Source organism: Xyrauchen texanus, chromosome 14, assembly GCF_025860055.1.
Source record: "Xyrauchen texanus isolate HMW12.3.18 chromosome 14, RBS_HiC_50CHRs, whole genome shotgun sequence".
Lineage (NCBI taxonomy): Eukaryota > Metazoa > Chordata > Actinopteri > Cypriniformes > Catostomidae > Xyrauchen > Xyrauchen texanus.
The window spans coordinates 32872499-32899112 of record NC_068289.1 but is presented as its reverse complement, the minus strand read 5'-3'; the positions used below and the strand labels follow the sequence as shown (position 1 = coordinate 32899112).

Below are 26614 nucleotides of genomic sequence, written 5' to 3'. Positions count from 1 at the left end.
AAGTTATCCTTGTCACCGGTGTTACATTTGTGCTGACATATTGTAGATGTTATGATAGACCCACCTAGTCTGGAGCTAACATTTTGAGACCTCTTCTTCTCTGCATATTTAAAAGCTATTCTGCAATTTGTTGCAGTGTCTACAATATCTTTCTACAGACTGTCAATAAATGACTCACTTCTGTACTCCTGAAATGAGTCTTTAAGTGCATTTACTAAATCCACAGCCACAGATAGCAGCTTTGCATCGCCAAGGAGCCTTCGGAAAGTTCAAAGAATACTGACAAACCTTGAGTAAACCTTGAGCATCTACAGATCTTTCACCACTATTTTCTGTAGCAATTTCACGCAGAAGATGAAGCACAGCAGGTAATCTGTCCATTAGATTCCTGCAAGCAAAGTATCTACATGCCCATCTCGTATCACTGAGCCTCTGCAACTCCCTTGGCTGACGTTCATACATTTCTTTTTGCACATCCAGCCACTTCTGGTGAACATTGGACCCAGACATTTACACATAAATCTTCTGTAGTAAAGAAAAAAGCAATCGGCCTCTGTGACTGCCTTTACAGCATCAACGAGTACCAAGTTGAGGCAATAAAATGCATGTTTTGCATCATTCTTTATTCTGGCTGCAATTCCAGAGTGTTTCCCACTCATTACAGATGCTCCATCATAACCCGGTCCAACATGATTGGATTTGTACTCAAGTCCATATCTTTCGAAGCAGTGGATTATTTTGTCCTTAAGTCCTTCTGCGTCTAATCTTGTTGCTTGCTGAAAGTCAAGAAAACTTTTATTCACTTCTCCATTGTAGTAGTAGTGAAGTACCAGTGAGAGCTTTTCCTTCTTTTTCAGGTCTTCAGGCTCATCGGCAATCACAGAGAAAACATCACTTTGCTTCACTTCCTCAATTATATCTTCACGGACCATATTTGCCAAGCATTCCAGGATTTAATTCTGTATTACAGAGATTGTATACTTTGCATTGGGGCTTCCCATAACTTTTTTCTGTACCGCTGGGTCATGCTTTGCAATCAACTCCAATATTTCCAAAAAAGTTCCCCCTGTTATATGCCTCTTCTGTCTCACGGTGACCTCGTTGGGCAGTATTTTGTGTTGCAGTTAAAAGAAGTACTTCAGCCACTGTTTTAATATACTTTAGATTCTCTTGGACCTTCTTCCTGCAAGCCTCATTAATGGGATCACATATGGAGAAGTCAGTGTGTACTGCCTTCTTGTGCTCACCCCATGCAAACATAGCATTGACATGACCCTCTGACTTATCATGTGTTTTGAACCTAGCATCTCTGTAGATTGCCTTTTTCCAATGATTGAAGCCTTGCTGTGATGTGAACAAAGATGCTGGGGTATTTGGCAGAGAGAAATGCCTACATGCATAACAGTAGGCAGAGTCTTGGCTTTGAGAATACCAGTTTATACCATTTATACCAGTCACTCTGGAAGCACCTCTTCCTGTTACCTTGCAGTGTCCGAGGAAACACTTTCAGATGAGGCTGTGTTGGACCTGCTGCTCTGGACTGTGAAACATCTGCAAATAATAATCAAAAGCAGTCCATGAATGTATTATTGCATTGTTACATAATTTTATAAAGCATGTCATATGAGCAAGAACGTAGCATTCAAATTACAAAAGGATTAGTTACAAAGTTAAGTAACAGTCAGTATTACAACTTAATAATTACATAATTACATAGAAGGCACTCATAATGTTGTTTAGACTGAAAGATTAAATGTCAAAACATGCCTTGAGGTCTGGGTGGGGCAGCATGTGCTTTGTTAGCCTGAAGAGCCTCTTCATCAATGGTGTCAACATCACCTCCTATAATGTCATTATAATCACTTTCCCCACTAGATGAAGAACCTGAAGTGATACAAATAATAACCATCACATTCATTGTTTCCTCATGGACACATTGATGTGACTTTTCTTCCTGTATCTTTTTATGTTCTGTATTGAGATATTAATAATATTGTGTATGCTAAAGTGTGGGTTTGCTCTGTATTAGCAAATGAATATCATACACTGAGCAAAAATGGATCACCCTTTTTAAATTAAATCAAATATGAGCACAAAAAAACAAGTAACTTTTCATGGAGGCAACTGAATTTGACATACTGTTGTGAGGTGAGGCAGGTGGTGCTCCAGACACTCCTGGATCACACTCGTCTCCCACAACTTTCTGTTGTGAATGTGGCCAGTCAAATTAAGTTGAAGCTGCAGTGTCTGAATACAAAGAGACATGAGGTTGGAGGCTTTTCTCTATGTCTTTTGCTTTGTACACTCTCTCTCTCTCTCTGCATTGCCGATGGAGCTAGGATGATATTTGTGTGTGTGTGTGTGTGTGTGTGTGTGTGTGTGTGTGTGTGTGTGTGTGTGTGTGTGTGTGGGCAGGTTTACGAGGAAATGTTTTTGGCTATAAATGTGGTTTATGAGGACAATTCTAGTGTCCCCATAATTAAAATTGCTTAAAAAACACATGACAACTTGAATGTTGTATCCAGGCAGTGAGTGGGCTTTTCCACTGCTGCTGGAGGTAGCTGCAGCTGGTTCTGACTCTTGAATATCTTTGGTTCTCTTCATAGCTGTTATCCTGGGGGAAATGCAATTTAATCCATCAATCAATTATTCATTCATTTATTAGCTATAACTGCACTGTCCAGCAGAAATGTTGTTAAATTGTTAAAAACAAAACTCTGTTTAAAGTGTTTACAAAGGTTTACTTTCCACATGTTTTGATAGCTTCAATTACTTTGAATATTACCAAATAAAATAGTTAGTCAAATTATTTGTGGCATTTAAGGGCAATTTGCCCTGCATCAATGTCAAAATGTCAAATAAGGTATACAAACTTTGAAGATTTTGTTGATCTGATAATACACATAAAGAGCTCATAAATAACTCATGTAAAGACAAAGTAAAGTCACAGCACCCCCTCCATTTCACACACAGGTTAGCCATATATATAACTTTAGCTATTGAACATATATACTGTATATGTAAAATGCTTTAGACGCCTCCGTCATTAAATCAGAAAACATGGCATTTCATTTTTCATGACAATATCAAGATAACATGCTGAACCTAGCTTTAATTTAACCTAGCTACTGTTAACATGCTACATGAATGTTTTCACATTCAGATAGAAATTTGGGATAAATTAAATGTTAGATTAGATTAACGTACCTCTTAATTAACAGCTTTCATTTTTACCACAAATTGACGTGGTCAACTACTTGGAAGTTAGAAGTAGACGCTAGCTTGTGTCAGCTTCGTGCTTCTGACCGACCGTTATACTCCTGACCTGGCGTCCGCTGCCCATGACCTGCAGCACCTGCCTGGACGCCCGCGGCCTGCCCCTCCCCACTGATCAAAGATCAGCTCACACAGCTTCAGTCCCACCACTACTATAATGGTCAGAAATATAAAACTGACCCTGGGTCAGTGTGACTGATGTTATCTTTGATTGACATGTGTTTCTCTTGGTCCTTCGTTCTTGAGTTGATGAACATGATGAACTACCAATCAGTTCTGGGGTAGCCACAGGGTGGCTAATGAGATTTCAAGGGTGGCCCAGGCCACCACAGGCCACCCTCTAAAATCGCCACTGATGAATTGGATGATTTAACTCAGTGTACTAATGATGATGAGCAGTTGTTAGAGGTGCAAAAAAAAAGACTTCTATACTGTTGAAAAAATTAACTTGTTTCTTGATGAAACAAAGGGATAAGCTGGTGTTGAAATTAGTGATTTTTTCCCAAATGTTGAAAAAAAGTGTTTCTTCAGTGCTGTGGGCTTGGAAAATGAGTAGCTATGGAGCTCTCACTAAAAAGCATATCACTACAATTAGACAAGGAAGGAACACAGGAAAAAGACTAACAAGGGGAAAAAACATAAATATTGTGATGGCTGATAACTTTCCTTCCCTTTTCTATTGTTTACTCTTTCTCTCACTTTCATTTTTTATGGAGATCTTGCGGGTGGGATCCCTTAATGTAAATGGGAGAGAAGAAAGTCTGGGTTATTATCTGAAATTATATGTTTGAAAGATTTGGGTGTTGTCTTTCTGCAAGAGACTAATAGTGACTCTATTAAATAAGTTTACTGTGGTTTGTGGTGGGAAGGATAGAAAGTTCTCAGTCATGGAACTAATTTAAGTGCTGGTGTAGCAGTGCTGTTCTCTCCTTCTGTTAAAGTAAAAAAATGTACTGACAAATTAAGTAGTACCTGGAAGATTGCAAAGTATAGAGTTTTTTTTTATAAATTTGAGGACATTGTAAAACAGTAACATGTTGATTATTGTAATGTGTTTGGGGGATATTGGAACTGTACGGTAAATTTAACATTAGATAAAAATGGGGAAGAACCTCATGCTTAGTCTGCTATATGTTTAGCCAGTATTGTTGAGAATTTGGATTTCTCAGATATATGGAGAGAATGTAATCCTATAACACAGCTGTATACATGGATGAAAGTTTGATATAGAAGGGTCTTATGGTGCCTATATTTTATATATTTAAAAAATATATATAAGAAATAGGGTTGTTAATTCAATGATACATTCCTTTCTGACATTAACTTATTACAGTTGGTTACACTCTTTTTAAAACAGTCCATAAGATTTATTATTGCCATTTTAATATAAAACATTTGAAAGATAATCAGTTTTGTGAGTATTTTAAATTATTTTGGGAGACCTGGAAAAGTGTGTGTGTGGGGGGTTGTCTCTTCAACATTGAGAGATATGGAAGCTCCTATCTCCTTTTTTTTTTTTTCAACTTGGAGCAAAAATCAGGACAGGAAAAACAGATGTACAAAAGAGACAATAATTGAAATAAAGCATCCGACCCTGTGGCAGTGTGCAAAATTGCAGTGTATTTTTATTCTAAATTGTATGAAACTGACAACTCCGATGAACAGTCCAGAAATGATTTGCTACAAGATCTTCCTGTTATATATTAAGAACATAAACAATCCTTAGATACTGAACTTAACTTTGAGGAGGTTACTGCTGCTTTCATGTGATTATTTTCATGTTTTAGGCCAGGTCTGGATAGATTACCTGCTGAATGTTTTAAGAACTTTTGGACTATTATTAGTGCTGATTACTTTGAAGTACTGCAAAAAATCATCAGCGGAGAAACACTTCCAAATAGTTGTCAATGCACAGTTTTAATGTTGCTTTCAAAAAAGTTATTTTACACTTATAAAAGAACTGGAGACCTGTAGCAATTTTATGTGCTGAATATAAGATTCTCTCAAAATATTTGGCTAATAGACTGAATAATGTATTACATGAAATTATACATAAGGATCAGTCATATTGTATAAAGAAATGATCTATTACAGACAATTTACACTTAGTAAGAGATGTTTTTGATTTTGCTTTCTACAGCAATATTAATTTGGGATTTATATAATTACACCAGGAAAAGACTTTTGATCGAGTTGACCACACTTTGATACTTGTTTTTGATTCATTAAAGGCCTTTGGTTTTGGGAATAATTGTATTTCTAAGGTAAGGCTTCTATACTGTGAAGCCACTTGCATGCTAAAAATGGCTAGTGGTCTAAACGTGCCAATAAAAGTCCAAAGAGATATTAGACATGGTTTTCCCCTATCAGGGAAACTCTATAGTATTGTGATTGAACCCTTATTGTGTAAGTTGAGAAGAGAATTAACAGGACTACAGGTCCCAATTTCCAATTAAACTGTCTGTGTATGCAGATGATGTAAATGTTCAATCAGAAATAATCATGATGTTCAAATTTTAATAGAGGTCTTGGAGTGTTATGGGAAAGCATCTTCTGCTAAGGAGAATTGGGGCAAAAGTGATGGTTTGTGTTGTGGCAGGGACTGAAATGGTCCATATCTCCCTGGTGGTTTGCAGTGTGGAAAGGCAAGTTTTAAATATATATTAAAAAAATTAAACTGGGAGGGAATAGTGGAGAAAGTGTGTGCTCGGTTGTCTAAATGGAAATGGTTGTTACCACAGCTATCATTTAGGGGAAGAGCTTTGGTATGTAACAACTTTATTATGGAGAGCATGGGCCTAGATCACAATTTGTTCCTCATGGACATTGATAAACTGAACCTGTCTGGCCTAATATAATTTTAAAGATCAATGTTAAAATCTTGGGCACATTTTTGTTTCTCTCGTGAGCAAAATGGCGTAAATAGTTTGTGGATGAATGAAGAACGACTGCTTTTCAACACTGCATTACATCTGGACATTGTTAAATCAATATCTTTCAGAAATGCTCTATGGTCTGCAAACATAACCAAAGTTGGACACTTAATGTGTGAGGATGGATGGATGGATGTCCGCTGAGACTTTAGCTTCAAAGTTGGGAATAAGGTCAGAGAGGTTGGCACAAAGACTGCAATTAATTGAGTTACTACCCAAGGATTTTAAATTGGCTTTAGAGTAACCTACTGAAGAAGAGGTTACAGTGGCCTTCCCAGAACTAAATTTCTCTGCTGAAACTGGTTGTTGGCATACACTGGCTTGTTGTCCTTTTGAACGCCTCAGCTAAGACACTTCAGTGATGTTGGAAAGAAAGCCATTTATGTACTGTGTGTAAAACGATACACCTTAATGCGCTTGAAGATGTGAGAGAGCCTAAATGGCTTGAGGTGTCTGGGCCAGATGTTTCCCCTAAGGGTCGCTGGAGGACCTTGTATAAACCCACATTGAGAAAATTCAGTTGACCTACAGTGGAGGATTGTACATAGTATAATAGCTACGAACAGACACAGAGCACACCTGGATCCAAGGGGATATACCTTCTGTGGAGAAAAAGAAACTGTTTTAAATTTATTTTTTAAATATGAGAGACTACAGTCCCTGTTTTTTATATTGGAGGAGTGGTGCTAGAACTTAGAGAAACGTTTTTCACCTGTGGTTTTTATTGGTTTTTATTTTTGGGCCAATATGTTCTCTCCAAAAACATATGAGAGTTTCTCTATATGCATTTCTCAATGCATTGCCAAGGCATACATACTTATCCAAGCGCAAAATCATATGGGTACTTCACCATTATAACCCACAATGCAGTGCTATACTGTTATTTTACTGTGTATGTTATTGTTGTTTTTGTTTTGTTTTTTCATAAAAAGTACACTGTTCAGTCTTGTCAAAATTGTACATTTATTATGTACATTGCTTCAAAGGTTAATTTTTGTATTTCACTTCTCATTAGGCAGACAAGTGAAGGCTGATGTGAGATGATAAAGAACAGAGGAGTTGGTCAGAAACATCATGAACATTAACCATATGCACCAATCCAAATTTTCATGGGGGGTATATACATTTCACCAAGATGATATCATGATTTCATACAGATTCACCAAGATGATATCATGATTTTCAATTACATTTTAAACACATTTTCCTCTAATGCCTTGCATAGAATATATTCACCGTAAAACTAATCACTGCACAGTGAGCCTGCTCTTGATCTCCCAGAATGCTACATTTTTAACAGCAAACTACTGTTTTTAAGAATCACAGTAGAATGCTGTAGCAATTTTTTACGGTGTACAAGCCTTGTCTGCTAGGTCTTGTATTCCCAAGTCAAACTGTCCAGAAGCCAAGATAGTACGACCTAAATAATTGTAACTGTTAACATGGATAAGAATTGTTCCCCCAAGTGTAAAAATAGATTGTTTTTGTCTTGAAGACGATTTTTATTTTGTAAAATGATTACATTTGTCCATGTTGAATGGTCATGCCCAATTACTGCAGTAATTTTCTAGAATTGAGAGGCTTTCATGTAATCCTGCTTCAGTAGGTGAGAGCAGCAGCAGGTCATCTGCATACAGAAGACTTTTAATTTCTCTGTCCTCTAGAGTGAGTCCAGTGTTACATGAGTTTTGAAGCATTGTGGCCAAATAATTTATGTAAATATTAAATAAAGTTGGACTTAAACTGCATCCTGACGAGCTCCCTTATTTTGGCTGAAATAATCAGTTTGTCTGTTGTTTATTTTAATGCAGCTTTTGTACATGTCCTTTATTAAATCATAAACCTTTCTTCCTAATCCACTCTGAATCAGTTTTAGGAACAATTCATCATGCAAAACTGAATCAAAGGCTTTTCTAAAATCAATAAAGCAGCCACATATTTTTCCTTGATTTGTTTGGTGGACATGTTTATGTATAAATGTGTAGATGTGATCAGCTCTTCTCTGTTTTGGCATGAATCCAATTTGACAGTGTAAAGTCTTGTTTTCTTGGAGATGATCTGTTGTCATCAACAGAATAGTTTGCCAAGGTTGCTGCTCACTGAAGTGCCCCAGTTGTTGTTTGGGTTAAATTTGTCAACGTGTTTGAAGATGTATAGTGATTTTCTTTTCTTTACAATTGTCATTATAGTGTCTTTATTTTAAGAGCAAATTTAATCATTTGAGAATGGCCTCATTCAGTTTGGGGATGCCATGTTTCAACATCTAATTGAATATTCGATCTGAGCCACAAATTCTTTTTATTTTTGAGTGATATGGGTTGTCCAAATGGTTTAATTGACCTTTTATTGTACATTCCAGATTATATAGTTGGGAATTCAGAATTCTTTGTGGGGGGTTTTATTCATTTTGTAAATAAATGTTTCCAAAATGATCTGTCCAGGTGTTTGGGTCACAGATTAGACTTTGTTCTTCTTTGTTGATCTCATTTAAATTGTTCCATAATTCCTAGGATGAATTTTGATTAACTGCTTCTTCTATTTTGTTGAGCTTTGTTGTAAAATGTCCAGCTCCTTTGCTTTTTAGCAGTGACTTGTACCATCTATCAACAAATGCGTAAAAAGTACATGTTTGAGGGATCTCGGTGTTTTGTATTTGATAACAATCTTAGTACTTTGCTTAACATTTACATCCTTTATCAAACCAGTCAGCTTTCGTGATTTCCTTTTTTCTCCTATTCAGTTTTATTTTATTCAATGATTTTCTGGCAACTGTGAAAAGAAAGATGTTAGTCAATTGTTTTGTTGCCAAATTGATGCTTTTCTCATCTTTTCCAAATGTGGATAGGAGAAACGCATCTATCAAGTTCTCAGCCTGAGTGCTGTGAAGTTCAGCTTCATTCAGGGCTGGACTGTCTTTTGTACAGAAGAATATGGTTGGTAGGGGATATAGTTTAGACTTCTTTTTTGAAGATTGTAGAAGACTGGCTGACTTGTTCAGACTAATGAAAATGTGACAGTGGTCTGAGAGAGGTAGTTACAGCATCACTGTGAAGAAATTGGTCTTGTTTTGATCTAGATATGTGATAAATCGACCCAGAGAATCATCCTTTGTTCTGCCATTCACTATGTAGAGACCCAGTCTTTTACAGAGCTGCAGAGCTGAACTTGTTTTCCATTAATTTTATTGTGTTGTCATAGTTCTTTAGTGGAACGCTTATTTTTATTTATATTTGTATTGTTAATATTATACTTATCACCAACTGAAGTAATATAATCCAGTTCTTTTCCAGTTCTTGCATTCAGATCCCCCATTATCAGGACTGAGCCAAGAGACTAAAACTGAATGATCTCAGATTGTAATGTTTTAAAGATCTCCTCACTATAATAAGGTGATGTATGTGGAGGAATGTAGGTGGCACACAGGTGTAGGGATATTTGGTTGTATACATGTACATTAGTACAGGGTAAAATACCTGTGTACCTCCATCATTATGTAAAGAATTTATAACAGAATTAGTTGCATTCAACAACCATTTTAAGAAAGATAAATGACACATATTTAGATTATTTGTCTGAATAAAATTCTCGTAGGATCTGCTCAAAATTTATATTGTAAGGAATTAGCTTTAATAAGGGAATTATGATTATTTCACTTGTTGGAGTAATATTCTCATGGTTTATTGACAATGATATCACAACTATTTTAGATATAGTTTGAGCTTAGTTGCGCAGATCTTTGAAAATCAAGTGACAAGATGATTTATCACAATATACCACAGTCAAATTATCTTTGAATACAAACGAAACTTTATTGCTAATTTAAACATAAAACGAATCTAACACATACAAACATGTAACAGGTTTGTGAGTAAAGTGACAGAATGTGAATGTACAATGAAATTAACTTTGTGGAGTCTGTAGACAATGCTCTAAGAACCATTGATACTTAATTCGGCCTAACTCGATGTGCAGTCAGGTAACTCAAATTATATTAAAGAGACCACCAGTACTTTCAGCAAAGTCTGGATATGTGCTTGCATTTCCTTGCATTTCTTGGTTCATTTTAAATGCAATATTTTTTTTTCCAGATTCATTTGAATTGTTTGTTAAAATAAGTAACAAATAGTTCAAAGTTTGAAATTGTTACGAATGGTGTGGAAGAAGGACAAGACAGATGAGAGGTGCGGATCCAAACGAGGTTTTATTAAATAAGAGGAACACAAAACACTGGAACAAAAATAAACGGTCCACGATGGGAAAAGTAACTCAAACACAAACTAACACACGGGTGAAAAGAACACTAACACTGGACTAACACTGGTCCACGATGGGAAAATGAAATAAACACACGAACACGAAACATCCACGAACGATCAAACAAGGGAACAAGAGCAGCATAAAACATTGGAAACATGGAACATAACATACAACGATCGACAAACAAACAGAGGAAAGGCAGGGCTTAAAATACACAAAGGAACAAACAAGGGAATGAGGGACACCTGGAGGAAACAATCAAGGAACCACCAATCATAAAAATGAACTACAAAGGACTACAGAAAACCAAACAGGAACTAAACTAAACTTCAACATAAAAGCATAAAACAAAAGACAACAGTGAACATGACAACTACAAAAGACTACAAAAAAACCAAACAGGAAACAGGAACTAAACTTCAACATAAAAGCACAAAAAATAACAAAAGACAACAATGAACATGACAGAAATCAAGGTGTCTTGCTTTATTGTGTAGGCTTAACCCTAAAGCTGCTTAATGAAAATGACCCCATGGTACCACCTAGCTAGCGTCCAACCAGCAGTAATACTGGTGTTTGTTTGTTTGAACATTATGAAACATAATAAAAAAGTAACATAATGTTCAGGGTTATCATCTGCATGGAATGTCCATATTTGTAGTATTATCCTACACTTGTCTGTTTATTTGGATTGTAGTGAAATAGAAAAGGCCAAGGCTGAAGTCAACTGTTAATGAATGAAGTTTCATGTGCGCTGGAAACATGCCTCCTGATTAGTATAATAGTTTTAAATGTGGAAAGTTGGTTATGTTGAAGAACACAAGGTTTCAAAAAATAGGTTTCTCTGGCGATCATGAAAAAGTAGTCCCTCAGCAATTGGCCAGTCATTTGAAGAGTTAATTTGGGGGTTTAACTGATTAATAACAAAGACAGATGAGCTTCACTGTGCCTTTCAAAAGATTCCTCACTGTTTTTACGGCAGTTAAAATTTGCTAGATGCTAAATTGCTTTATAGCTCAGGAGAAAGTCAGTGCAGATTCTGTATTTAAATCATTAAGTCAGTAAGTCAAGTCAAGTCAAGTAAATTTTATTTGTATAGCGCCTTTCACAACACACATCGTTTCAAAGCAGCTTTACAGAAGATCAGCATTAACAGACGATAAAACTGTAATGTTTATAAGTCGATGAATCATCATTATGTAATTAGATTAAATACGATTCTTAATCGTGTTTAAAAATAATTAAATATTAGTTGTATTAATAACTCCAGTGAGCAAGCTGTAGGCAACTGTGGCAAGGAACACAAACCTCCATAAGATGTAGATTAATGGAGAAAAATAACCTTGGGAGAAACCAGACTTACTGTGGGGGCCAGTTCCCTTCTGGCTAACATCATGTATATAATGTATATATTACTTATGTATAGTTAAAGTCATGGTTTAAAATTATTAAACTAAGTAAGTGTTAAGGGTCAGTGTTTAAACATCGATTGTGTTTGAACTGTAAGATAAATGACCAGTGTCTTTGAAGTCCATCCTTGATTAATTGCAGAAGTTCACATAGATGCAATTGTCCTTGTTAACTGGCTGATGGAGGCTTTTGTTGGCAATAGTTAGTCTATGCATTCCATTTCAAGATCGTAGTCCACCAATAGACCTAGGTGATTCAGGTTGGAGTTGGCACCAGTTCATCCTCTGAAGTCCATCATAATAGACTGAAGTGATGTTAGGCTGGCACCGGCTGCATTTAGTCATCATCGTTCAGCGACACGTAGCAGTGGAGTCCAACACAAAGCAGGAATGGAGCTGAATCCATCCGGTTCTGGTGACCTCAGGATAGGAGTCTAATATAAATAATATTAGCATAGATGCCATTAAATTTATTGCAGAGTTAAAGATCATGCTCAATGTTTCTGGTTTCTGGTTCCGGCAGACCCAACTAAAGCAGCCTAATTGTGGGATGGAGGATAAATTAGGTGTATGCCTGGCTAAATAGATGAGTCTTTAGTCTAGACTTAAACTGAGAGAGTGTGTCTGCATCTCGAACATTGTTAGGGAGACTATTCCATAGTTTAGGAGCCAAATATGAAAAGGATCTACCTCCTTTTGTGGATTTTGATATTCTAGGAACTATTAACAGGCCAGAATTTTGTGATCTTAATGAACGTGTTGGAATATAGCGTGGTAGAAGATCACTTAAGTACTACAGAGCTAGACCATTCAAAGCTTTGTACGTAGTTAACAGAATTTTAAAATTAATACGGAATGTAACAGGTAGCCAATGTAACAATGATAAAATAGGGCTAATATGATCATATTTATTGGTTCTTGTTAGCACTCTGGCTGCTGCATTTTGATCTAGCTGGACATCCTCCCAGTAATGCATTACAATAATCTAGTCTTGAGGCCATGAATGCATGAATTCGTTTTTCGGCATCAGCAACAAAGAGCATGTGCCTTAATTTAGCAATATTTCTTAGGTGGAAGAAAGCTGTTCTACAAACATTTGTAATTTGAATTTCAAAGGACAGATTGGTATCAAATATAAGACCTAAGTTCTTCACTGTTGAAGATGATGTAACAGTAAATCCATCTAGAGTCAAATTATATTTTAGCGGCTTATTTTTAGAGTTTTTTGGTTCAATAATTAGTACCTCTGTTTTGTCAGAATTGAGTAGAAGGAAATTTCTGGCCATCCAATCTTTTATTTCATTGATACACTCTGCTAATTTAGAGAATTGTGATATCTCATCAGGTTTTGAAGAAATATAAAGTTGTGTATCGTCAGCATAGCAGTGGAAACTTATTCCATGATTCCTGATAATATCTCCCAGGGAAGCATATACAAAGAGAAAAGCAGAGGCCCTAAAAAGGATCCCTGTGGCACTCCATATTTTACTTTTGTTTGGTTTGACAATTCCTCATTTACATAAACAAAATGGTAGCGGTCTGCTAAATATGACCTAAACCATGCTAATGCAACTCCACAAATTCCAACATAATTCTCCAGCCTATTCAAGAGAGTGTCATGATCTATCGTGTCGAATGCAGCACTAAGATCTAAAAGCACTAGAAGAGAAATGCAGCCCCGATCAGATGTTAAGAGCAAGTCATTTGTAACTCTGATAAGTGCCGTCTCTGTACTGTGATGAGGCCTAAATCCTGATTGAAATTCTTCATATATACTATTTCTCTGTAGAAATGAACCTATTTGGGAGGATACTACCTTTTCTAGTATTTTTGACATAAACTGGAGATTTGAAATCAGTCTATAATTAGCAAGATCTCCAGGATCAAGTTGTGGCTTGTAAGTATCCTCATCTGTACAAATTAGGTCCTTTTTCATTTTAATCAAAATATGTGTTCTCCCTTTTAATAGGCTGAATGTAATAAAAAATATGTTCTTTAAACCAAACAATAATTCCTCCTGAATTTCTTCCATTTTTAACACGAGGGTGTTTCACTGATGGTATGTTATTCTCTGAAGTTTGAAGGAGTGTAGGTATTAGACTCTAAGCAACTACATGTCTCAAGTGATATTATGATATCTGAACTATATAAAATATTTACAAAATCAGGGTTCTTGATTGTTTTTCTCCAAAAGCAGCAGAAATTATAGCCTAAATGTTGTAGCTTGTGATTTTAACCAGAAATAAGAATGTATGATTACTGACCCAATCATGTTATGAAATATATGGAAATAAACTATGTACCTTATAATATTGACTGTATAACAAAAAGAGAAGATACAGTAAAAAATATTATATATATATATATATATATATATATATATATATATATATATATATATATATATATATATATATATATATATATATATATATAAATTGTGCTGGATATATTATCTCCAGCTCCTCTTCATTTCTAAAAGATGCTACTGCCTTAGGCAGGCCCAAGCTGTGATCAACAGTTTTAACTGCTATGGAATGTAGCTTGGCTTGCAGTTAGCTTGATGTTTAGGTTATATGTAATTTTTTTTTATGTGATCTTTAGGTTTTTAAGAGGTCTTACTTTACAAATCTTCTACCTCTTTTGTTCTTAGTTTATTCTCCAATCATTTAAGTCATATTTGAGTCATAAAATCTGCCAACTGCCATCGGAACCTCTCTCTGGCACTGTATGTCCATGATCCTCTATAACACACCTAATTTTTCCCTCTCTGAGTCTGTTCCAAAATGTAGGGAGCTGTCCCATTGCCTACTGCCTACATAGGCAGCTGCCGTTTAAGGTAGTATCCAAATATGGCAGAACATTAGCCTAAGTTACCATTCACTTTAATCAATTTCTTTTTAATACAATGGCAGTGAATGGTGACTTAGATTGTATATACTGTCTAACACCTCATGTTGTGTTCCATGGATGAAAGAAGTCATACAGGTGTGGAACAATATGAGGTTAACATAGGTTAATTTGTAACAGAGCTACAGTCTCTCTCCTTCACTTCCTCTTCATGGTCCTTCATAACACACACCTAATTTGTTTCTTTGTCTTCCTGCTGTTTCACTGACTTTTTCCATCAACTGTCCTGGCTCTCCCATTCTCTCTCATTTTCTTGCTTGAAGAGCCAGGTGCTTGTTATTCAGGGCAGGGAATGTTCTCTCGCTTGGCATGGCAAAAAATTAAAGCAAACAAAACCTGCCTAGGAGAAGTTTGGGCAGGCACAACATGTTTTGGAATCAGATTGGCAGTATAACATGTTACTTCTTTGACAGCAGGCTAATATTACTGCTTTTGTTAAACATTTCAAATGCCTTTCATTAATCAAATTCGACAGATCCTCCGTTTGATTGTTCATTAAAGGGATATTTCACCCTGAAATAAATATTCTGTCATCATTTACTCACATATCCTCAACCTTTATGAATTTCTTTCTTCCGTGGAATACCAACAGATCAATTAAGTAGAAGATCTGAGTTGCTCTCTTCCATACAATGAGTTCTGTATGCAAAGAATAGGATGAGGACCAAGAGGAATAAAAACTAAGCTTAAAACAAACTAAAAACATAATAAAAGTAGTCCCTACAACTCACCATATTCAGAGTCTTTTGAAGCCCTATCATCGCCTTGTGTAAGGAACATACTGAAATTTAAATAATTATTTGCTGAAATCTTGCCTTAAGAATTTAGTTTGACAGCTAAGGTCACCATTCACTTTCATTTCATGGAAGAGAGCAGCTTGGAACTCCTTTTGTGTACCACAAAAGAAGTAAAATCATATAGGTTTTGAAAGACATGAGGGTGAATAAATAATGACAGAATTACATTTTTTGCAGAACTGTTCCTTTAAATCTTTTTAGCAGATTTGATCAAGCTGTCAGCTACCAATAAGAGTATTGTACTGATGGTTATGAATTAGCTTTTAAAAGTCTCTTATGCTTAGAGAATTTGGTTTGTAAGGTGCTGAAAGCAGCTCTAACTGTGTTCCATCCCTCAGACAGGCACACAAGCAGCCCCTTTGATACTCTCAGAGCCTATGCCTCAGCCCATTAAAGGAGATGTTTGTAACTCTCTCTTCCCCTGACCCATAATTTCTCTGTCACAGATGTTCCCTCAAACCCCTACTCTGTGCGTCTGAGCTCCGTGGCCCAGCGCGTAGCTACGGTTACCTTCACAAAGCCGGACTCCCACGGTGGCGTACCCATCAGTCACTACCTTGTCAAATACAAAGACATCAGCTCACAGGACTGGAAAGATGTGAAATCACAGGGGATACAGAGTAAGTACAAAGGATGTACATTGTTAGTTTGATCATTGCCCATGGTAAACCACTGACTGAATGGTAGATGAAAAAATGGTTCCCTATCAAAATGCTACACTTTGATGCTGTGCTGATTTAGCACTTTGGGAACGTATTTAGGAGTGGCCAGCTGTGAATATGTGTGCAACGCGTCAATGAAATTTACTAGAATTTATAGCCTCTGCTGGTGACATCATCATGCTGTCAGAACTTTCTTTTCCACTGTTAGGAGGTATAATTTATTAGGCAGTGCACAGAAAACCTTTTCTCCTTTCCAAGAATGAGTGTGAAGCAAAGTGTGTGTTTCCCGTGTTATGCTCTATGGCTGAAACGGACACACACCAGTTTTGTTTTGTGTGTTTGGGGGAAGAGCATGCTGCTCTTGCATTGGGGCGGGGCGGGTGCGAGCATTGTGATCTGTTTACAGTCAAAATGCTTCGCACTCGTCTCACTTACTTCCAAGAGCCAGCACCCACTCTTTCATCATGGAGCTGTCGCATGTATCTGGCTGAGGAGCGAGAGACGGGTCCGTCCCTATCACCCGCTCTCTCCCCAGATCCAGCTGATCCTTCTCATGAGCCTGAAGCACGCTTCAGTTCACGAGGGAGACGCTGAATCTTTTGATTCTGCGGACTTTGAGCTACCAACCTCTGAACATTCCATGCACAATAATAAAGCAGCTGAGGAATTACTCGAGGTGGTTACTCGGGCTGTGGCCAGGCTACAGTTAGACTGGCCATGTGAACAAGAGACCCCCAAATGCTCCAAACTAGAAGACAGATTTCTCTCTGGTGGCCCAAAAAAAAGGAAGGGAACGCTATATCAGTCCCTTCCTTTCTTCGATGACCTCCATAACGAGCATTCTCATTCTTAGTGCCCTCGACGTCGACATATTCAACTGTCGTGGGTGCTGAGACACTGGGGTATTCCATGATGCCGCCGGTAGAAGAGACACTTGCGGGTTATCTCTCGCCTGGCTCGGCATCACCTCTTAAGAGTCCCATTCTCCCCACAAAGCCGTGTAGGACCACCTCCATGCTTGTGGGAAAAGCTTAACAGGCAGCAGGTCAGGCTGGTGCTGTCCTGCACACTAAGGCAGTGTTGCAGGCATATCAGGCTTAGCTGCTGAAGGACTTGAGTGCGGGCAGTACAGTCGACGAAGAAGCTTTCGCCGAGCTTCGTCATGCCACAGATCTGTCTCTCCGGGCAACCAAACAGACGGCTTGTGCCATTGGCTGGTCTATGTCTACTTTGGTCAGCACAGAAAGTCACTTATGGCTAAACCTTTCGGCATCATCAAATAGGGACAGTGTGTTCCTCCTCGATGCCCCGGTTTTTTCTTCTGGCCTATTTGATGACGCCATGAACACTGTTATCACCAGGTTCCAGGAGGCGAAAAGCCATGAGGAAGCCTTTGGGAAATTCCTCCCTCGCCACACTCAGGGGGAGGGGCCGCCAGCCACCCAGCCCCGGTCCTTCTAGAAGTTCCCCCGCGCAGAGACTGGGCACCCTTGGGACGGGTTGTGTAAAACATCCACCTATACCCTCCCGATACCACCACGAAACCGCTCCATTCCCGTGCCTCTGGCGTTTTGGGAGTTAGCGGTTTCCAGCTAAATGTTGGGTGTTCCGTTGCTTCCTGCCGTAGCACAGGACGCGGGACACTCGACATCCCCTCAACAGGAAGTGTCAGAATTAAAAAAATAAAAAGGCCAAAACCCATCTCAGAGAACCTGGCAGCATGGAAACTACTGCCAGGTGTTTCTCTGTGGGCCCTAAGAACTTTAGAAAAGAATTAAACTGCAGAATTAAATTAATTCGGTGTCCTCCGCGTTTCAACACCGTGGTTCCCACTACCGTGAAACTGGAACAAGCATGTCTACTGTGGGAAGAACTGCAAATCTCTTGGTCAAATGGTCCATATAACATGTTCCCCTTCCAGAGAGAGAGTCAGGTTACTACAGTGATATTTCCTGGTCCCCAAGAAGGATGGAGGGTTGCATCCGATTTTAGACCTTCGAGGCTTGAATCACTCAGAGGGCGTTCAAGTTAAAGATGCTAACCGTAAAGACAGTCATGTCTCAAATCCAAGATCGTGATTGGTTTGTCACGATCGATCTCATGGATGCGCACTTTCATATAGAAAGATTGCCACAACACAGGAAGTTCGCTTTTGGGGCCAAGCTTTCCAATATTGGGTTCTTCCATTCGGTCTAGCCTTATCACCCCACACATTCATGGAATGCATGGATACAGCACATTCTCCTTTGCGACTCCTGGTTATTTGCATTGCTGGTTAATTACATAGACGACCGGCTGATACTGGCACAGTCACAATAACTGGCATTATAGCACAGGGATATCATCCTAGCTCATCTGGTTTCTCTGGGGTTGAGGCTCAACGCCAAGAAATGTGTCCTCTCTCCCACTCAGAAAACTACCTATCTGGGGATCATATGGAATTCGATCACAATGTGGGCACAATTGTCTCCCGCTCGAATTGAGTCCATTTAGAACACCCTGAGCAAAGTCAGACTAGGCCAAGGTTGCACTGTTCGTCAGTATCAACGATTCCTAGGTCTCAGGCCAACTGCATCCTCGGTGATCCCCTTGGGCCTTTTGGACATGAGATTGTTTCAGTTGTGGCTCAAAGCCAGGGGATTTCATCCAAGGGCCAGTCCCCTAAGGCTGATAAGGGTTACGCGCCACATGCTGCATACCCTTTCTATGTGGTTCAGACCCCGGTTCCTCACTTTGGGTCCCACATTATATGCGTCTTGCCATCGCAAGTTGCTAATGACAGACACCTCCCTGACGGGATGGGGAGTGGTCTTAATTGGTCGTCCAGCTCAAGGGGAATGGGAGGATCTTCAGCATGATTGTTACATCAACTGTCTCGAGTTGTTCTGGCCCTGAAATACTTCCTCCAGAGGCTGCCATGTCTTAGTGCGGGTGGACAACACAACGGTAGCCTCTTACATAAACCATCAAGGAGGTCTACGTTCATGCCAGCAGAACAGACTGGCACGACAGATTCTCCTTTGGGCACAGGGCAAGCTCCTGTCAATCAGGGCAGTTTATATCCTGGATGCCTGATTGTGGGAGCAGTCCTGACAGAAAATACCAACGGGGGAGTGAAAACTCCACCCCGAGGTAGTGGAACAAATCTGCCTCTTACTGATAGCACTGTGTTGGCCAAACAGGGTATGGTTCTCGGAGATAATGTCAATACTCGACGGCTCGCCTTGGGTGATTCTGGACAAGAGGGACCTTCTGTCTCAGGCACAGGGGACAATATTTCATCCCCAGCCCGAGCTGTGGAACCTTCATGTTTGGCCCCTGAATTGTACCAACTGAGGTACACTGGGCTTTCACCTGAAGTTATCGAGCCCATTCTAAGTGCTAGGGCTCCATCTACTAGAAGAACTTATGCCAAAAATGGGGTGTCTTTGAAAGATGGTGCAGTGCACATAATGCAGATCCAGTTAACTGCCAGATTGCTTCAGTTCTGGACTTTCTGCAGGAAAAATTATCAGCAGGCACATGCCCTGTCACTCTCAGGGTTTATGTGGCAGCTCTATCGGCTTGCCATGCCTTGATTGACGGGATGCCATTGGGGAAACATCCCCTGCTCGCACGCTTCGTTTGTGGAGCCATGCGTTTGAGACCTCCTGCTAGGAGCAGGATCCCTTCATGGGACTTAGCAATAGTCCTTGAGTGTCTGGTTGAGACCCCTTTGCACTTCTAGAGTCAGCGTCTTATAAACTTCTTACTCTCAAGATGGTTTTTCTAATGGCAATTACTTCTCTGAAAAGAATTGGGGATCGGCGGGCTCTGTCTGTCTTGCCATCCTGCGTAGATTTTGCCCCAGGATTGGCTAAAGCAATATTGCACCCTCATCCTGAATACCTGCCTAAGGTTCCTTTCTCGATTGTACATCCAGTCACTCTCGAAGCCTTCTGCTCCCCACCGTTTACAAAGGCAGAGCAGGAAAGGCTTCACGGACTGTGTCCAGTCCGTGCCATTCAGACTTATGTCCACCGCAATATCCAGTGGCGTAAGTCAGGGCAACTATTCGTTTTTCATGGGGGCCATAACAAAGGGGCGGCTGCCACCAAGCAAACTATGTCACATTGGGTGAGGGATGCTATTGCTCTGGCCTACGAGGCACACGGTCAAGCTTTGCCAGTGGGTAGTAGGGCTCACTCTACCAGAGGGGTCGCCTCCTCTACAGCTTTGGCCAGAGGTGTCCCTCTGCAAAAAAATTTGTAATGCGGCGGGCTGGTCCTCTCTTCATACATTCATAAGATTCTATAGTTTGGAGGTTCATGCCACTCTTACGTCCTTGAGTCAACATCACAAGCTCATGTCTGAGACCTTTCGCCCTCTGAGACCTTTCGCGCTCTTGTGAGCACAACTACACAAACGTAAAGGGTCTGGACACCCACTGCGGGTATTCTCGTTCCCAAAGCGCTAAATCAGCATAGCATCTAAGTGTAGCTTTTTGATAGGGAATGTCTCGGGTTACTTAACCCCTGTTCCCTGCTAAATGCGGAATGAGATGCTGCTCTTCATTGCCGCACTGAGGATGCCCCAGGACTGCTCTTCAGACAAAACACCTGACTATGCACCTGCACCAGCAGAGGTGACGCACCCTGATGATGTCACCAGCAGAGGCAATAAATTCTAGTCAATTAGTCTAGTTGCACACATATTCACAGCTGGTCACTCCTAAAGATGTTCCCAAAGCACTAAATCAGCACAGCATCTCGTTCCACTTTTATCAGGGAACAGGGGTTACAGTTAAGTAATCCGAGACGTTCTTCTTAAAAGTATAGTTCACATAAAAATTTAAATTCTCTCATCATTTACTTACCCTATTGCCATCCAAGATGTGTATGACTTTCTCTCTTCTGCAGAAAACAGATTTTAGAAGAATATTTCAGCTCCGTAGGTCCATACAATGCAAGTTAATGGTGTCCAGGACTTAGAATCTTCAGAAATCACATAAAGGCAGCATAAATCCATATCTTCAGAAGCAATATGATAGGTGTGGGTGAAAAACAGATGAATATTTATGCCCTGTTTTTTTTTTCTATAAATTTCCACCATTGACCAACCCTGACCAGTAGGTGGCAATATGCACGAAGAATGTGAAAGTGGAGATTTATGGTAAAAAAGGACTTAATATGATCTCTTTCTCTCCCACACCTATTATACAGCTTCTGAAGACATGGATTTAACCACTGGAGTCTTATGGATTACTTTTATGCTAAATTATGTGATTTTTTTTAGATTCAATGTTCTGGTCACCATTCACTTACATTGTATGGACCTACAGAGCTAAGATATTCTTCTAAAAATGTTTGTTTGTGTTCAGCCGAAGAATAAAATTTATACACTCTGGGATGGCATGTTTGGTGAACAATCTCTTTTTCTTCCTGATTAGCTCTTTATTAGAGTATTTATGAAGGAGTAAATGATTCAATACCTCAAAACCACAATATTGCTCGCAGGTTATAAGCAACTGATTCATTAATAATTACCCCTTCATTTTAAGATTGAAGCAAAGTGATAACATTGTGAATTGCATTTTAAGCTTTGCTTGGTTTTGTTTTGTTATTTAATTTTCATCAAAACACTAAGTGGTGAATTCACAACAACCTATACCCCATGAGTGCTATGTAACATACCTACATATATAAATTGATTCAAATAATGAAGACAATGATTCAAAAATTAATATAGCCTATATTAAATATAAACAGAAATATAATAAATAAAGCCTTTATCAGTGAAAATTACTTTAAAAAAAAAAGCCAAATAACCATGGCATTCATATTATAGTAAAAAAAAGCCTTTATCATGATAGGGCTGTAGGCAAAATTATTAATACTTCCGAATTTGTGTACATTCATGAATTAATAAAGGCTTTTCAATGTAATATGAGTGTCATGGTTATTTGGCTTATTTGGACTATTTTGATCCCTTGATCACAGAGCACCTTAACTTTACACCACACTTGTGTAGCACTCTCTATGTTATATTCTATTTAAGACAAAATTGCAAATTTTTCTAATTGTTAAATTGCAAAAACTATAATACAAATTAGTTATGCATATGTGTCACATGATTTCACATCCATAACAAGGCTACCTCATTACACCTGGGCTGAAACAAAATGCTGGACCTTTTTGCTGATCAAGTAACTTAAAGGGTTAGTTCACCCAAAAATGAAAATTATCCCATAATTGACTCACCCTCAAGCCATCCAGGGTGTATATGACTTTCTTCTTTCAGCCAAACACAATCAGAGTTATATTAAAAAATATCCTGGCTCTTCCAAGCTTTATAATGGGAGTATATGTTACCTTAGATTTTGAAGCCCAAAAAAGTGCATCCATCCATCAAAAAAGTAATCCATACGGCTCCAGGGGTTAAATAAAGGCCTTCTGAAGTGAAGCAATGCGTTTTTGTAAGATAAATGTCCATATTTATAACTTAATAAACTATAATCACTGGCTTCCGGTAACGCCGTCCGTGCGTTCATGCAGGTGTAGCGTAAGCTCTGGTGAGAAGTGATGAACGCGGATGCGTGTTGTTTACAGCAAAGGCAAAGGGTGAAAAGAAATTAGTTGTTTTAGCTCTACTGTAGATTTTTATTAGTCTTAAAATGGTGCATTCATGCATCTATCCAGTCATTCCAATCGTCCATAAATGGAAGCAAACACTCTCAGCCTCTGTTGGCATTACCTCGCATTTCATGCATTAGCACCACCACGTCTCCGTACTCTCCGTCTAACGATTCTTTTGTTTGTGCCGCTGCTGCAGCCTCCTCCATCTCCCGGAGTTCCTGGTCTGTGTACTCCAGTTCAAACAAATAGGGCTGGGCAAAAAACTCAATCTCCTCTTCTCTTATATCGAAATCCTCTGACATTTTTCTTTATAAATCCTTGTTGTTGTTTTCTAATTCATAACCAGCATTTTGTTTTGCTCTATCCTCTGTGCATCCACGTTCATCACTTCTCACCGGAGCTTATGCTACGTCTACATCATACCCCGAAACTCGACTCTCTTGTGAACGTGCAGATGGCCATTACCAGAAGCCAGTGATTATAGTTTTTAAAGTTATAAATATGGATATTTTTCATACAAAAATGCATCGCTTTGCTTCAGAAGGCCTTTATTTACCCCCTGGAGTCGTATGGATAAGGTACCATATACTCCCATTATGAAGCTTGGAAGAGCCAGGATAATTTTTTAATACAACTCCGATTGTGTTAGGCTGAAAGAACAAAGTCATATGCACCTAGGATGGCTTGGGGGTGAGTAAATTATGGGATCATTTTAATTTTGGGGTGAACTAACCCTTTAAGCATGTGTTTTTCTTTCTTAGTTAAATATATTCTTGCACACAGAAACAGACCCTTGTATATTGATAGTTGTCCTTCATTAAGTGTTGCTTTATAGAGAATATAAAACAATGTCATAGTGTAAATGAAGGTCAGTGTGTAGAGATTCATCCTTGTTTTATTGTGTAACCCTTGCCCAGACCTTCAGTCAACAGCAGAATAATTACTCTCAGAGAGAAATTCTCACAGAGAATTTACAGTGCTGTAAGATTCCAGATTGATTTTTCTTTACCCACAACACCCAGAAGAATAAACTGGAACTTTAAGGACAGATCAGATAACCAGATAAGCAGGTTTGACTACTCGAAGGACTCATATGCACAGTGCTGAAAAGGCTTGTGGCCAAGAGCATGATTGGAGACAACAATCATTTTAAACCTTGTAAATGTTTAGGAGACCAGTAGGTTTTTTAGAATAATTTCCATCTCTCTTTCTCTCTCTCATCTTCTCTCTCACTCTCTTTCTTTCTCACAGCAATTGTGTTGCTCACTAACCTTGAGCCCAACACGACCTACGAAGTGCGAGTAGCTGCGGTGAACGGAAAAGGTCAAGGGGAATTCAGTCGCATAGAGAGCTTTCAAACTCTGCCCATACGTGAGTGTCATCTGCTCTGACCCATAAAGGGATAGTTCACGCAGAAATGAAAAATCTGTCCTTATTTACTCAACCTCATGTCATTCAAAACCTGAAATACCAGATATTTGGTAGAAACTGTATGCATAGAACAAACAGAGCTGTCTATGATAAAAAAAAGAAAAAAAGAAAAGTACCATAAATATATAACAAAGGTAGTCCATATGACTCAATCCAAGTTTTCTGAAATAATACGATAGCTTTGTGTGAGGAACTAGGCCTTATTTCCCAAAAGCAACGTAAGAATAAGTAGATCGTAGAATTCATCTTACGATTCATCTTAGTTTTGTTGCCCATTTCCCAAAAGCATTGTAACTTAAGTAGTACTTGAAAATGCTCATAGATTAGCGAGTGCTCTGGAGTACTCGTACAGCGTTAAGAACATCGTAAGCACACAGATTTATGCAGACACCTGCAGGACAAATGCAAAATTACACCTGATACAATTTAAACACCCATAGCTTAATTTCATGCTCATTTAATATCAGTATACTTTCATTTTATTTTATTTATTTTTTAACTGAAAAAGCTAATAATAATAATAATAAATGCATAAAATGGTTAGTCAATATTGGATTAACAGATAAATTAATAAGTAAACAAATAAAAGTTATTTTGGACTAGTTGGTAACAACTAAGTGGTGGGATGATTGTTGCAAAGAACTGTAAAAATTACAATCAGAGAGAGATGGAAAAAAGTCAGTAATTTGCTGCCGTGCATGAAAATCGTCCATACTGTATATTGGCTCCTCATCCTCGTCTCCTCTTCCTCTCTGACACCTAAGGGCACTCTCGCCCGCACCACGTGTTGAGTTGTACCACACATGTTGTATAGCATCGCTGTAACTGTTATCACTTTTGGGAGTAAAAAGCAGATCTCCCTTTGATGAATGTTCCTAAAGTGCAGCTTCTCTGCGTCTCCTTATTTTGCAATCCGCAATAACACGGTGAACATTGATATATTCAATTAATGCTTGCTGTCATTAGCAGGACCATGACACGCAATGACAAGCAGCACAGTATGGTCACATTTCAGCACATCACATTTATGGACAGCATCTCTCCTAAAGCTACACTATGTACATTTTTTTGTTAAAAAAATAATAAAATATTATTAATGAGTGAGAGAGTGCAACAAAAATCCATCTTTCAAACCATGTCTTTACCCAAATACACTTTGATAAACCTATAATAATTATTTATATTTTAAAGCTGTCGGGATGGATTTAGCTGGAAATTGCATACATACATCATTTTCCCATGCGTGTTGACGTCACAAAGAAAATATGTGTATGGTGTGGGAGTAGTGTGAGCCTGAAAGTTTGTTGTCACAACGCACAAGAAAAATTTTACATGGATCGTTCAAAACGCCAAACCTCCAGGGAATCACTTGTTGTACAAACAAAGAAACCCCTTACAGAGCAGAGTCTACAAGCAAAAAGTGAAAGCGGCAGAGTCCGTAATATAACCCGAAACAAAATCGGCTTGGCTTTTCAGAGGTGGTGACAACTCCAAGATCTTAAAGGATTTATAAGCCACCCAGAGATGGTTTTTTTCTTACTCAACAGGTAAGATATAAAATGTATATGATTTTATGTATAGTTGTGTAATCACACACACACACACGCTTGTGTTTTTAATGAAATACAGTAATTATACTGTAATCAGTGCAGAATTTTTCTCTTGCTAGCACACATGTATTTTTCTTTATAACAGCAATAATTTATATAAATAAATCCTTTAGTCCTAGACTTGCTAAGGACATGCGACTCTTGAAATGATGCTGACCACTGGTTGGTAACAATAACAATCTATACATTAGTTACTGCCATGTCTATCTGGCCAGAATATCCTGCAGTAATAAAAACTTTACAACGTTTGACCTTATCAGACTGGCAATCCTTATGTCTAATGTTAACGAATGTTGACTAACTTTTGTAATTTTTCAAAATATCAATGTTTCCAATAAGTCAAAACAACAGCATAAGATATGGCACTTACCTGCTCAGATAATATGTTTTCGAATTTGGGAGTAAAGGAGGAAAGTCTTTTCCTTTCTTTCAGTATTTATTTGTTCATTCAATCTAAGATGTCCTGCATCCAATTGTACCTCGAACCACATTCTTCCGCGCAGAGGAGCAGAGTGAAGCACAGCCAAAACAAAGTTCTTCCGCAAGACTAATGCAGTTTTATTTTTTAACCACTAGAGGGCCAAAAGTTACACAGTGTAGCTTTAAGTAGCACTTAAAGCGCATCCTCAATAAATAACAAATGTTCATAAAATCACTTGTAGAAAACAGTCTTAACAGCAAAGATCAATTCTTATCAGGAAATGCAGCCCTGATC

The 26614-nt window shown here is 38.5% G+C and overlaps 1 protein-coding gene and 1 long non-coding RNA gene across 4 annotated transcripts in view; one reads left to right on the top strand and one right to left on the bottom strand.

The window, feature by feature from the left end:
- The window catches only part of ncam2 (neural cell adhesion molecule 2), a 399400-nt gene that overhangs the window by 329083 nt on the left and 43703 nt on the right, over positions 1 to 26614 (top strand). For all 3 annotated transcript variants that reach the window (XM_052141957.1, XM_052141956.1, XM_052141958.1), the window contains exons 12-13: positions 16029 to 16202; positions 24110 to 24229. In XM_052141957.1, coding sequence (XP_051997917.1) covers positions 16029 to 16202; positions 24110 to 24229 — 294 coding nt within the window. The remainder of the gene's footprint in view (positions 1 to 16028; positions 16203 to 24109; positions 24230 to 26614) is intronic.
- Positions 1812 to 26389, bottom strand: LOC127654691 (uncharacterized). The gene is made up of 3 exons (XR_007971964.1): positions 26270 to 26389; positions 2140 to 2247; positions 1812 to 1884 (listed from the first exon to the last, which is right to left on the bottom strand). It is a non-coding gene; the product is annotated as an uncharacterized LOC127654691 (long non-coding RNA).